We start from the raw sequence: 14,737 nt of genomic DNA on the forward strand, positions 1-14,737 counted from the left end.
TGGCCACTCTTCTTCCACTACCGGAGGACGAATCGGGGACTCGAACCAGCCGCCGTGGAAACTGGAGCGAACCGACGACGGAAGAGACCAAAGCCGAGAGAGCGAAGAGGCGAGATACGGAAAGGAATAAGATTCGACGAAGTCAGAAGGAAACCCTAACGCAGTACTTGAAGAAGTCATCGCACCGCACGACGAGGGACAGGAATCCTTCTGGGCCGCGCTAGAGACTTTCTCACCCGGAGACCCACCTGCCTAGAGCTGGACGAAATACTCGTGGCTCGATAACTCGCTCGACTCGGCTCGTTAGTAGCTCGGCTCGTTTTAATTTTGTAGCGAGCCAAGCTAGCATTCTAGCTCGGTTCTCTAATGAGCCAGCTCGGGTTAGCTCGTGAGCTAGCTCGCGAGCCAAACGAGCTAAGCCACAACACAAGTTTGTCTAGTCGTTGGTGTCGTCTCATCTCTTATAATCTTGTTTTCTCGTTGTTATGATTTGTGATATGGACATGTGTGGATGTGCCATGTGCTTAAATATTTGTATTATTGCATGGCTACATGTTTATAGTGTTAAACACTTAAAATATGATTTTTCGGTTATACATATATTTATGTACATAGATCTTTATATTTAGTTGTGTGGCTCGTGAGTCTAACGAGCTGGCTCGAGCTTCCTAACGAGCCGAGCCGAGCCAGCTGTTTAGCTCGTTAGTATAACGAGCCGAGCCGAGCTGGCTCGTTACAATAACGAGCTATAACGAGCCGAGCCATAACGTGCCGAGCTGGCTCGATATCCACCCCTACACCTGTCTAGAGCTGGACGAAATATTTCATGGGCAGGTGACCTGCCCATGAAACGCGGGATAAAGGAATAGCACGAGGAGCGCGCAGAGCGGAGGGAGGGGTGGGGGGGAATCGGCCCAAGAGATCTCCGGTCCACTACGGCGAAGGAGGCCCAAGAGATCTCCGGTCCACTACGGCGAAGGAGGAAGACAAGGGCGCGCCCGGCCGCCTTTTTTTTTCCTACGCCCCATCCCCCCGCCTGATGTTGTAATATCCCGTGTCACCATAGATGGTTAATTGGTTTCGTCAAGTTTAGATGCTGCTGGTAGTACTCCATAGTACACCTCCAGTAGTGTCTTCTTAAGCATTTGTTGGAACAGACACTTAAGCAGGTGCGCAACATTGTTCATATACAAAATGGCATGAATAGTGCTCTCTGATCATGGATCAGGCGCTTATTTGGAGTACTCAAATTGTGTTGCCAATACAGGGGAAATGGAACAGCAACATCCTGAGGTGCTCGCTTCGACCTTCTATGGTGTTTGCCTCGGAGGTTAACTGCTTTAGCCTTGGAGCCCAATGATACCTGAGAAGACGAGCAAAATGTGGACCGCAAGTTAACGCACAAGATATGTGTGTTTCTAACCCTAACGTGAAATTCCACACTACTGTATTGTGATAAATGGATCGGGCTGCATTATTATATAGAGTTTAACAACAGTTGATTAAACCAGGATACAGGAAAGACTCCACGGTATAACTTACCACAGGCAACACGTCCGCCAGCATTTCCCGTGCTCTTGCTAAGCTCATGTCCACCTGGTGAACCAGAGTATCATTATATGGATGCTATTGTATAACAATCATGCACCTATTGTTAATTAGAAACGATAAGGGTGTCCAAAGATCAGCACAAAGGTACTGCCTAAAAGAGGATAAACACTAGCTGACTCAACAAACTTAGAGTAGTTAAACCCAACCCCGCCCCCACCCCCACCCCCCAAACACAGTAATGGTCCACCTTCTACTATGTCCTCCAGCATTACATAAACTAACTGATGTGCAATAAATTTATCCAAATCTCATGTGAAAATTATCTTTAAGGCGGTCCTTGTTCGGTTATTTCTAGCATATGTGGATTGGATAGGATTGAAAAAAATTATGAAGGATTTTGACTTGTTTGGTATTTAGGACATGTTTGGTTTGCTGCCTAACTTGCCACACTTTGCCTAACTTTTTTGCCTAAGGTTAGTTCTTCAATTCGGACGACTAACCTTATACAAAGCGTGGCACAGTTATCCACGCACCAAACATGCCCTTAAACCTATCCAATCCCACTCAATCCACATGGATTGAGAGGAAAGCGAACAAGCCCTAATTAGCCTTTGTTCGGTTATTGATATTCCATGAGTATTGGAGTGTATTGGATAGGATTGGGATGGATTTTGACTTGTTATGGATCTAAACCGGCTCAATCCCACCCAATACATGTGGATTATCACCAAAACGAACAAGCCCTAAGGCCTTGTTCGGTTATTGATGTTCCATGTGGATTAGAGTGTATTGGGTGGGATTGGGATGTATTTTGACTTGCTATGGATTTAATCCGACTCAATCTCAACCAATCCACATGGATTAATGCAAAAACAAACAAGCCCTAAAGGCTAGATATCCCAAAATTTTCACATTACCACAAATATTATGAACCTTATCTGCTACTTAAAGGAAAGTGCAAATGTACAAACAGCGTAACATAAACTGCTCTGGAGAAACTATACAGACCTGGCAAAGATCAAGCCAATAAAATTAAATGCACGATCCAAGTGTTCACTAGAATTACCTTTGCCAAGATCATCCGGATCAGCATGGACAACAACAGCTCGGCCAATGATCGAGTGGGGTCCAGCAAGAGGTATCTGCAGTTCAAATATGTGTTCCATGTCAAGTGGACAAGTTAACTACCAAGATGGAAAGGAAGAGGACAACATAGTTAAAGTGCTAGTTGGAGAAAGTGAGTATCGCTAACCTGGCTGTCAGTAATATTGACATTAACAACACCTGAGAAGCAAAGAAGTAAATTGTCAGTGGGATTATGAGCTATTGCGCTGCAGTTTCAATGCAACAACGTACATTGGAAAATGAATAAATCTAGTCTTCGCAGCCAACTTTATAAAGATTTCTCCAGTTCAAATGAACCAAACAATGACGCAAGGCAGTGAGACAAAAATACCATCTTCTCCCGCTGTCACATTCCCAAGATCACCGGCATGGCGGTCCTCATCTTCCGGTGCGCCATGCTCCTTGCCAACAGGATTGAAGTGTGGCCCTAGAGCAGAAAACAACTCCCCCATAAGCATAGCACAATCCACTTGCACTGATCACACACAGATGCAGTAGGTACCAGTCGACATGCAGCCGTTGGTGGTGTCGCCAAGCGCGTGCACATGGAACCCATGGAGCCCTGGCTTGAGGCCAGAGATACTTCCAGTCACGGTGGTCGGACCTACCCATGAAGCAGATATTCTCGTTAGACCACAGAGATCCTCATTGTAAGTCAAAAACATGTGCCGGGAATTACCATCCCCCTCCTGTGAAAAGAAGATGGTGCCCTTGACATCAGTGCCGGCGAGGACAGCAACTGCCTTCACCATTGTCTCTGTGATCTGCCACCAAAAACCCACAAAGGGAAAAAAGTTCATCTCAAGAGGGCATGGTGGCAAGATATTAAGATCGGAAGTGCTGAAGAACCAAAACTCAGCAGCATGTCTAGTCAGCATACCGTAGCTGAATGCATCACCGCATAAATCATCCACACAGCCAATGTCCATTCAGTTTCAGTATGGTGCAGCACTACGCGTACTAAGCATCGACACGCCAGATACACGATTCATACACAAGTCATGTGTACGCCGTAGGCAGCTACTAGCCTACTACTCAGTAAATCCAGATCTTCTGTGCAACCGTATGTACCAACGTAAATCTACCAAGCAACTCGAACATACCCCAAATCCGGTACAGCACACACGAACCGGAGACCAACAGATCCGGCTAATCCGGAACAACCGGCGACCACGGATGTAGGGTATCAAATCAATCAGGCAAAGAGAAGCGATTATGTAGAACCCTAATCAGGACTCAGGTTTAGTGCAGATGAGAGGGGGCGCACCTACGAACGAAACGACGAGAAGCGACTAGAACCCTAGGATTTGGGGTGATTACTGATTGACCGATACCTCAGGCGACCCCCCCTGCGCGAGATGAGGAGCTTGAAGCGAGTCCTGCCGTCTGCCTCTCTGTGGAAGATTCGCGAACCGAGGACTAGACAGCTCGAGTTTGCCACTTGCCAGGCACGCACTGGAATGTCTGACGCTACCTGACGTAACCTACACCTCATAGTTATATTGTATTTTTCCAGGTGACAACTGCTCGCCCGGCTCCGAAAATAAATGGCATTCATATATTTGTTTACCTTTAAATTATATCACGTATAACCCTATTTAAGGGGTGTTTGGTTTCTAGGGACTAATGTTTAGTCCCTAGATTTTATTCCATTTTAGTTCCAAAATTACCAAATATAGAAACTAAAACTTTATTTTAGTTTCTATATTTAGCAATTTATACACTAAAAAGGAATAAAATGAAGGGACTAAAAAAAAGTCCCTAGAAACCAAACACCCCCTTAATATAGAGTTTCTCCAGTCTTAAGTGGTCTATCACGAAGAATCTGTCTCTACACGACTTTCTATATATAATGTCTCTTAACTATATTTATTCTCTAAAGACTTAGATTCGTATCATGTAAACTCTTAAATGTCTCTTTTACTTGAAACAACTAACCACCGTTTTAAGGTTGTACGGTTGTACCTGTCCTTAATAGATATTAAAAAAATATTAAGATTTAGGAGACATAATTAGTACCATTAAATGAATCATATAATTTATTCTTATAATAAACTTTCTAGAGATATAAATATTGGTTTAGGAAAAAAATGTTCACCACATATATTCCGTAGTGACACATAGAAAGTAATATGTATCCCCTGCAGAAGGGTAATTTCTAATTTTAGATGAAAATCTATAAAAATATTTATGATAACAACAAGCAGTATTTCTTTTCTTCTTTCTTCCTCTCCCTTACTCTCTCAGTCTCTCCTACTTGTATGCTACCGGCGTAGAAGGGCTGGAACCCACCAGCCCCTCTCATGGATCTGTCAGTGGTCGGGAGGGTGGATTGGGAGAAACAGTGATGGCGAAAATTTCTGCAGAGAAGCAAGCATTTTTCACGTGCAGAAAAGTATGGAGCTTTAATAGAGATCTGTTGGATGATTTCGTTTTTTTCTTCTTCTTAAATTAAGGTTATAGATTTTGCTTATTGTGATTTGTTGGAGATTCTCTAACCTCCATGCTCAAGGTAGTTGCATTTTCATTTTCCCCCTCAATAACAAATTCAAGAAGAAGAAACTAACTAAGAGCAGAAGAACTAATCATGGAGAGAGAGAGAGAGAGAAAACGAATAAATAAAGTTGTTTTTTATGGCATTCCCCTCTGGGTTGTCATCCAAGCATTCGGGGCCGACCAACGAGGCCCACTGCCGCATATTGCTCTCTCGACAGGCCCAACGAAAATACCACCAAGCATCCAAATTATTTAGAGCATCTTCAAAAGTCTTTTTAAATTTTATTCTCTAAATTATTATTTAGAGAGTCATTTATATAGAAACCACTTTCTATATCTTTTTCAATCTTCAACAGTCTTTCTATATTTTATTTGTACTCAAGAGTTATTCACGTTTTCTATACCATTTAGATAAGTTGTTAGAGTTTTTTTTACAAAAAAATCTATTTATATAGTTTAGAAAAAAAATATAGAGAGCCTTTTAGAGTTGCTCTTACTAATTGTAATCCGTCTACACAATATGTCTAGACTCCAGCAGACTATCTATGACACTCTATATTTAAAACTTCATTATGCAAACAGTATTGTCTATGTTACAAATATATTTAAAACTTCATCCTACAATCAGTGCAAATATATTTAAAACTTCATCCTGCAATAATCAGTGTCGCCTATATTACAAAGCAGTGTTTTGCACGCCTATTTCCACGACATGCTAGAATTGGCCTTAATAATATACAATGTCACGGCACGACCAAGCATGTAGCTCGAACTACTGTAGACCATTCCATGCATGCAGCTAACCTTTCCAACAAAATCCCATACTGTTTCATTCCCAGGACCAAAAAATGCATAGATCTGCCTTCTCTCCTGGTCTATCTCGTAACCCGCATATACAAAAGATCTCATATTGTCCCCCTTCGCTATCTCCTTCCTCGGCAGCGGCGCGGCCGGTACGGTGGCGGTGGAGCCACCACTCGGAGCTGTGTGTCGGCCATTGCAGGTACAGCTACACAGCTACGCTATATCATCTGTCGCACACACAGCTAGCTAGCATATATACCACCAACACGATACGATCACACACGACACGACTACTGTCGCCGCCTGTTTACGCCGCCGCTGAGCGCGGTGGAAGCAGATCGAGGTGTCGGTGGATCCAAGCGATCTCTGACAGCAGTCTTGGTCGTCAGTGGAGACAGCTAGCTTAGCAAATAGGAGGAAGGACTATGCATGCTGCCTATACGTCGCCCACCGGTTTCCAGAGAAGCACCACGCATGCATGCTTCGTCTCGGCCACTAGGCTGGTGCCAGGGGCTCGTGTCGCTTAGCCTGGGGCAAGAGAGACGAAAGTCTCTGGCCGGATGACGCCGCGCGCTCGTGTTCATCGAGAGCTAGCGGGTGATATCGTCTCGCTCTCGTACGTCCGTGCTAGATCGACCACGTGACTGGACGAGATGGAGCGGTAGACGACCGACGACGTGTTGGTGCGGGCGAGAACGAGGTGCGACAACCGGGGGGCGGCTTTCGATCCATTCCAACTCGTATTTTCTAGTCATCTCCATGTCATGTCTTCCTCAAACACCAACTCAAGTGAAGGAGCCGACGATGCAATGCGAAATATATTGCAAGTAGTCATAAACTATGCTTAAGCTCCATGAAGAGTTGTCGAGCCAGCCCAAACGCCGTCGAAAAACTACATTAATCATGATCTTGAGTCCACCCATAACCGGCTTTATAGGACTACTTCGCTGATGATTGTGTGTATATTCCGAGTTACCTATGGCACAGATAGACGACAACTTATTTTTTTTTTAAGTATTATGTATAGTTGAGGTGAATATTACAATGCACCCTGGAGCCTAGCAGCCAGGATTTGAATGGACACCGAGATGACAGATACATCGATGTATATATGTAACTCAAACATAATTTGGTTCAGCATGCGTGGAGACTTAACCATCATTAGATTGTTATGTAATTTTGTTAATTGTCATGTAATTTTTCTTCTAATTGTTATGCACTTCGTAATTTTTAATTCGATGAAGAATTATTATGTTGTGTGATTTGTAAGCGTGAAAACAAATATGTGCGGTTACTTAGTTCTAAAATAGAAAAGAACTTATGTGGCAGTGGGTTCAGACTATGGGTCTGTTTGGTTGGGTTGTGACTGTGGAAAAAAAAAGTCGATGTGAGCTGTGAAAAAAGTTGTTGTGAGGATATGAGCTATTAAAAATCATAAAATCTAGCTAGCCTCCCTGCGTGCCAGTCAACTTATCAGGAAAGGAAAAACAACCTAGCTAGCCTCCCGATTGGACCATGCATGGAGTATATAGAGAAGAAAGCGAATCGGGATTAGCGCAGGAAGAGATGATCATCAAGCCAGCGGAACAAGAGGCGTGCCAAGTACACAACCTCCTTTCGATTTCCAGGCACCACCATGCAGCAGTACCTATCAAGTGTTAAAGTGCGCTACCGGCCTGTTAGAATGTAGTGACACGTACGGACTCGAAACAAAGAAACTCGTTTTTTTTTATGTCTGTTGGTTTGACTGCAGAAATTGAATACGGCTGACGCATGGGGGTCCGATCTGACCTGGCCCGGACCGGACTGACAGTTGCAGGACGTCACGGTAGAGAAGCCGCTCGCCGCCACACACACACACACGATGTCTAGGATCTCTACGTCGTACTAGTATGAATAAGGCCATGTTTCATAGAATAAATTAAGTCACAAAGAGAGAGAGAGAGAGAGAGAGAGAGAGTATAGACACCTCGCACTGAATTAAGTCATATATAATTTCAAAATTAAGGGAAGAGGCATTTTCCAAAAGAATGTAACGGAAGTATTTAGTATGATAGAATAGAATAAATGAAAGTAGGAACTTCCTCTCGTTCTTCGAAACGTAATCTAAGGAGTGGTAGTAATCAAAAGTGCCACACTAACTAACTAGCTAACTAAACCGAACTTTCTCGTGATGAGTTTCGTGTTTGGACGACGCCGGCTTCTTATTATCACCAACTCGTTATCAATCCATCCCATCAACATTTTCATTGGAGCACATCAGCTGATGGTCACGAGTTTATATTTTGCTCCACTCGTATATATTTTGCAGTCGACGTCGTCAAAAAAAGAACTCGGGGGGCGGAGACAGACGACGGCTCAGAGTTTCCAACGCAGAGAGAACATGCAATATGCAAGGGGAGTGTTATTAGTCGACACTTTTCATACCTCAATTATTACTTTTGTGCTGATAATTACGCCATGTCATCAGCTAACTATTAACTAATCATTGCGTGTGGAATAAAAATAAATAATGTCACTAATAAAGCTTGCCTAGAGGCCATGTTTGTTTACCCTGTAGGTTATATAATTCAGCTCAAATGCTCATCTCGCATCACGATAAGTAGGTTTAACTCACGTTTGATTAAATATATATACAAAACTATACTAAAATATTTATAATGCTAGATAGATGAGTTGTATTATATTTCTGTTGTAAACTTATTTAGAGATATAAATGCCAATACTATTATCTATAAATCTAATTAAACTTGAAATTAATTAATTTCTTGGAACGTGTGATTGTGAGGCATGAGACCGAACGACGCATACGACGTTTCGTTGGAAAGGCGGCTTTTCCATCGTTGAAGGGTCAGATTTAAGGATCTATATACATATATAGCTAAGCTAGCTAGTATTAGGATCCAAATCGAATTATTGTTCCTGGACCTGACCTGATTAAATCATTGACGATGATTGTTCCATGCAGCTGCATGCATTGGCCATGTGGATTCGTTTGCTCTTGCCCCCCACGGCCTTCGTTGGCATTTTCTCTTACGGTGTGCCCAAGAAGAAGAAGAAGAAGAAGAAAAAGATCTAATAACAATGTCCAAGAAATGTAGAGACGTGCTTTATATTAATTCTCCATTCGAGAGCGTACGTCGAGGGAGGAAACCGAAAACGATGTGCTTAATCTGGCGAACACCCAGATCATTGCAAACGGAAATCAGACAGCACACCACCACCACCACACGCCTAGACATGAAACTTAGCCACATCGCAAATTTGGTTAGCCGAACCGTTTTTTTTTAGAATTTCGAAACACGAAAACCGTAGTAATGCGGTGGTACAGGGAAGTTATCAGCACCTTTCTCAGAAATCAACAAAAAAAAATAAATAAAGGAGGAAAAGAGTGAAGTTGGCGCATGCCGCCGCTCACATGCAAAAATAGAAAAAACGGTTAGGTTTCACGTGCGGAAAAGCGATAGAGCAAAAAAAAAATGATACACATATAACATGGAACACCATCTTCTTCTTCTTATATACAAGCATAACATGTTTTGTATCATCTCAAAAATCTACAAAAAAATATATCCTAAAACCCTATATATATTAATATATATAGTAGATAAAAATATCTAAAACCCCCTATATATACCCCGTTCCAAGCTGCACGGGTGGCTGCAGCGGATCCACCAGGTTGGTTGCCACACAGCCACAGCCAGGCGCGCACCGGGTTGTCGGACAGAGCAGATCAGATCACTCGTCTGCTAAACAATTCGGAACACCAAACACCGGTACGGACCAGTCCCCGTCGGCCACGTGCCTACCACGTCCGCTTTAAATACTCCCGCAGGCAGGCCAACAGAAATCCGAAAGAGCTTCGCGCGAAACCATCCGAGGCCTCCAGTCCAGATTCCCAAGCCGCCTTCCGTTCGGCCACTCGCGCGACGGTTCGTTCCGCCGCCGCCGCCGCCAACGCCAACGCTCGGTCGTGTCTCTGCTGTGAATCTTCCCTCCGCCGCTCGCCGAACTTTCCGCCGCTTCCTCGGGGAAAGAAAAGCGCCGAATTTTGCTTCCTTTTTATTCCCCCCCTCCTCCTCCGCGCGCCTGATCTATTCCGATTCTCCGGACGCGGCCAGCGCCCAGCGTCGTCTATCTCCGGCCGTCAGAGTTTTTCCTGGGTTGTTTGGGCGGCCAAAATTAGCCACCCCCCTTTCTTCCCCCTCCTTGCAGTAAGTTAAGGCCGGGGGCTCGGCTAAACTTCGCGCCTTCTCCGCGGCCGCGCGCGCGGGGGATTGGATTCTTCTCCCGGCCGCCCTTCTGCCTACCTGCCTGCCGGATTGGAGGAGGGCGGGAGGCATGGGGCTCGGCGTGGTGGCGGAGCTGGTGCGGCTGGGCGTGCTGAGCTCGACCTCCGACCACGCGTCGGTGGTGTCCATCAACCTGTTCGTCGCGCTGCTCTGCGCCTGCATCGTCCTGGGCCACCTCCTGGAGGAGAACCGCTGGGTTAACGAGTCCATCACCGCGCTCATCATCGTAAGCACCATCGATGCCGCCGCTGCACTGCAGCTCCTGCTGCAAATGCCGACGCTCCTTACAACGTAATATAATGGCTGCTTTTGCTTGTCCGGCCGGCAGGGGCTGTGCACCGGCGTCGTGATCCTGCTGACCACCAAGGGGAAGAGCTCGCACATCCTCGTCTTCAGCGAGGACCTCTTCTTCATCTACCTCCTACCTCCCATCATCTTCAATGCCGGGTAAGCCAAACGGCGTCCGTTGCTTCCTCGCACATGCTTTTGCTTTGCTGATTTCGGTTTCATCTGAGTGGCGCAGGCTGGTTGGTAGGTTTCGATCTTGTTTTTTTTTTCTCTTCCGGGCCTAGCTGTCCATCTTCTTTGGATTGTCTGGTTCATACTTGCATGTCGATCGTAAGCATTTTTTTATTCCACCGCTTTCCCCTTTCTGTACTGGTAGGTAAAACATGGCCTTTTTTTTTTCTCTGCCGTCGCTCTGGAATCCGTAGTAGATTCACTTGCCAGCTGCAGCTGCTGATTGGAATTCTTGGCCTTTGCTTGATGCTAGTGGGAGACATTGAAACAGACGATGTCTTCTTCTTTTTTACTACTGGAACAGTAGAATATACTATGACTGCAATAGGACTCCTCTTGGTTGATACTACCATTTTATGGTTCAGTCAGTGCTCGGTGCTAATCATCTGACACCATGTGGGACCACGAGGGAGTGGTCCTATTGATTAACTTAGGAGGGATAAGACTGTTTGGTTTGAGGAATGAGCTAGTCTATCATCTTCTCACTCCTCACTTTTTTGTTTGGTTTGTGTAATGGAATGAGTTGATCCATCATCACCTCATTCCTTATATCTAGTTAGTTAGTACTAATATGAGGAATGGGGTCATCCCACCAAATTTGAGGAATGGACCCATGATGCACCACCACATTTTTGATGGAGTGATTCCTCAAACCAAACACCCCCTATCTGATCCGTCTCCGTCTCTGAAACAATACAAAAGCCATGGACCATATGGTAGTCTGAACTTGCTTGAGCCTGCGGCATTTAAGCCTTGCTCTGAAACTGAATGATCTGTTGAATCCATGACGCCAATCCCTTCTAGTTTGATACTTCTTTGACGTATAATCAAGATTCTCACAGACGTTTCCTCACCTCACCAGGTTCCAGGTGAAGAAGAAACAGTTCTTCCGGAATTTCATGACAATCACACTATTCGGTGCTGTTGGCACAATGATATCCTTCTTCACAATCTCTCTCGGTATGTCATGAAATGGTCGGCTTTTGTGCTATGCATGCTGTTCCCACTTTCACTATGCACTTCCCACCTTTTGGACATCTCTCATGTCTCCCACCACCCGAATACTATATTTCAGGCGCAATAGCGATATTCAGCAGAATGAACATTGGGACGCTAGATGTCGGGGATTTTCTCGGTAAGCCATCATTGCGACTTCCACTCCATGCCCTGGGAAGAATAATGGTGTCACCCTCATCTTCTTTCTCACCTCTCATAATTGCAGCTATTGGAGCTATCTTTTCTGCAACGGATTCTGTGTGCACGCTGCAGGTTGGTTGGTTGGTTGGTTGCTGGAACAATCTCATGGACATTTCATTTGAAACAGTATATCTTGCCTCTTGAGGGGAACCTGGTCCCTGCTTAGTAAATTATTTGACCTGTAATCACCATTTTACTGGAAACAGGTCCTCCATCAGGATGAGACGCCCTTTCTGTACAGTCTCGTGTTCGGTGAGGGAGTCGTGAACGATGCCACGTCTGTTGTGCTCTTCAACGCACTCCAGAACTTCGATCTTAACCACATCGATGTAGCCGTTGTGCTGAATTTCTTGGGAAACTTCTGTTACTTATTCGTGTCAAGCACCTTACTTGGAGTGTTTGTAAGTTGTTTCTTAATTCTGATACTCCCATTTACACACTGTACAACTGTCTTGATTGGATCAGTCGGCAGCCAAAACTAATGTTCTTTATTATATATACCATTGGCAGACTGGATTGCTCAGTGCCTACATAATTAAGAAGCTATATATAGGAAGGTGAGTCAAACTAGGAAACACTTACTAGTCAACGATGTTATACACTTCGAGAACATCAAGTATTAACTTGGCTGCTTGCTGTCCTGATTTCAGGCATTCCACTGACCGTGAGGTTGCGCTTATGATGCTCATGGCTTACCTCTCCTACATGCTGGCCGAGGTGCACCTCTGATCAGATGTGGCAAGGGAATTCACGCTTGTTGTCTTACTCTCTTAACTGACTCTGTTCATATATATGGCATTTGCAGCTGCTAGATCTGAGTGGCATTCTTACCGTATTCTTCTGCGGCATCGTGATGTCGCATTACACCTGGCACAATGTGACAGAGAGCTCAAGAGTCACAACCAAGTAATTATTCCTTGTCATTTTTTCGCTAGTAATGTTTCTGTTCTGCTTAATAAACGAATGCTGACTGAATTCCTTTTGGGCCTTTTTCATTCACTTAGGCATGCCTTTGCTACTTTGTCCTTCATCGCTGAGACTTTTCTCTTCCTGTATGTTGGGATGGATGCCCTCGACATCGAGAAGTGGGAGTTTGCCAGTGACAGGTTCATATATGCATGCACTTTTTCACATGTAGTTGTTCGGTACCTAACTTTAGTATATAACTTTCTGTTTGCAAAGGCTGAAATTTCCTTGTTCCCGTTTTCAGCCCCGGTAAATCCATCGGCATAAGCTCGATTTTGCTAGGGTTGGTTCTGGTGGGGAGAGCTGCATTTGTTTTCCCATTGTCGTTTTTGTCCAACCTGACAAAGAAGTCTCCATTGGAGAAAATAACATTTAGACAGCAAGTGAGTGATTGCTGCATAATCACAGCATCTTTCATATGTTTATTTTTTTGTTTACAAAAGGACCATCTAATTTGGTTAACTGAATTCTCTGATAGATTGTAATATGGTGGGCCGGACTGATGAGAGGTGCCGTGTCCATTGCTCTCGCTTACAACAAGGTTCGTGCTCTCTGCCTTGTCCAACTTTGCACCCGTCCCCTCTAGAGGGATCTCCCAAGTTTTAACTCTTCCTCTTGCAACTGCAGTTCACGAGATCTGGACACACTGAGCTGCACGGCAACGCGATAATGATCACCAGCACGATCACTGTGGTCCTGTTTAGCACTATGGTGAGTCGTCTTGATTCCTCCAATGCAATGTGTCAGTTGTCATGTACGATGCCCTGACGGATCTGCATTCTCACCCGAATAGTGGATGCCCACCAGTCACCGTTGCCCTAACCCAAAAGGCTTCCAAGTCGATCTTCATTCACATCACGCTAGTCACGCCAGGTGTCATGGGAATTAAATCTGGAAGTTTGTAGTGGCAAACAGGATCTTATCCTTTATACATAGGTTACTGTCAGGAAGATGATGTTATGTTTCATGAACTCATTCTGGTCCCCTACACTGCCCCCCCCTCACCCTGTCTGAAGAGACGACCCTACTTTTCGGATTTACTATTTACACAATATATACTACAGTCGTTTCTTACCAACTTCCACAATCTGAATGTTTCTGACATTTTGCAATGACCATCAGGTGTTTGGGATGATGACGAAGCCATTGATCCGGCTGCTGCTCCCTGCCTGCAGCAACACGGCCACCTCCGAGCCGTCCTCACCCAAGTCCCTGCACTCGCCTCTCCTGACGAGCATGCAGGGCTCGGACATCGAGACGGGGTCGGCACAGATTGTGAGGCCGTCCAGCCTCCGGATGCTCCTAAGCAAGCCAACCCACACGGTGCACTACTACTGGCGCAAGTTCGACGACGCGCTCATGCGGCCCATGTTTGGCGGCCGCGGGTTCGTGCCCTTCTCCCCTGGATCGCCCACTGAGCAGAGCGTCCACGACGGACGGTGAACAAAGCCGCGTCTGACACCAAGAGACGAGCAGGACATGCTTTTGGCTGCTAATCGTCAGATGATGATGTTTTTGTTTGTTGACAGCTTCTGATGGTGCGTTAGCAATGGCAACGAGGTGTCAGTTGGTTTGGATTAGCAGGATGAAGAAGAGCAACCCTGGTAACTAGGGCGGGGGGATTGAGTTTGTGCATGACAAGGCTGCAAACTTTTGTATGTAGATAAAAAAAACACCCATTTGGCCATTTGTATTGTATGTTATTGTATGTAAGCTAGCAGGCCTGTACAACTGCTTTTAGGTCTTCGTTTGGATGGGCGAAATTCTGGCAAATAGCAGCACATCCA

The 14,737-nt window shown here is 45.0% G+C and overlaps 2 protein-coding genes across 5 annotated transcripts; one reads left to right on the top strand and one right to left on the bottom strand.

Annotated features, from left to right (window-relative positions):
• Positions 1 to 1,103: 1,103 nt before the first annotated feature.
• On the bottom strand, positions 1,104 to 4,148 carry LOC542260 (superoxide dismutase 2). Of its 4 annotated transcripts, none has more exons than XM_008653634.3 (8): positions 3,944 to 4,147; positions 3,356 to 3,440; positions 3,179 to 3,280; positions 3,008 to 3,103; positions 2,804 to 2,835; positions 2,618 to 2,693; positions 1,543 to 1,596; positions 1,104 to 1,363 (listed from the first exon to the last, which is right to left on the bottom strand). In XM_008653634.3, exons 2-8 carry the CDS (start codon positions 3,426 to 3,428, stop codon positions 1,341 to 1,343), a joined length of 456 nt encoding a protein of 151 aa, XP_008651856.1. In that variant the 5' UTR covers positions 3,429 to 3,440; positions 3,944 to 4,147; the 3' UTR covers positions 1,104 to 1,340. The 4 variants fall into 4 exon arrangements, with proteins under 4 accessions (XP_008651856.1, XP_008651855.1, XP_008651854.1 ...); XM_008653633.3 differs by having other exon boundaries at positions 3,557 to 4,147; NM_001111865.2 differs by having other exon boundaries at positions 1,171 to 1,363; positions 4,011 to 4,148.
• Positions 4,149 to 10,254: 6,106 nt separating this feature from the next.
• On the top strand, positions 10,255 to 14,446 carry LOC103633540 (sodium/hydrogen exchanger 2-like). The gene is made up of 14 exons (NM_001320827.1): positions 10,255 to 10,494; positions 10,597 to 10,715; positions 11,650 to 11,747; positions 11,863 to 11,922; positions 12,010 to 12,056; positions 12,191 to 12,385; positions 12,495 to 12,541; positions 12,635 to 12,701; positions 12,790 to 12,890; positions 12,989 to 13,090; positions 13,195 to 13,333; positions 13,429 to 13,491; positions 13,578 to 13,661; positions 14,073 to 14,446. The coding sequence occupies exons 1-14, from the start codon at positions 10,318 to 10,320 to the stop codon at positions 14,391 to 14,393; spliced, it is 1,620 nt and encodes a 539-aa protein (NP_001307756.1). The 5' UTR covers positions 10,255 to 10,317; the 3' UTR covers positions 14,394 to 14,446.
• The last annotated feature ends 291 nt before the right edge of the window (positions 14,447 to 14,737 follow it).

The sequence above is a fragment of the Zea mays genome, chromosome 7 (genome assembly GCF_902167145.1).
Source record: "Zea mays cultivar B73 chromosome 7, Zm-B73-REFERENCE-NAM-5.0, whole genome shotgun sequence".
Classification (NCBI taxonomy): Eukaryota; Viridiplantae; Streptophyta; class Magnoliopsida; order Poales; family Poaceae; genus Zea; species Zea mays.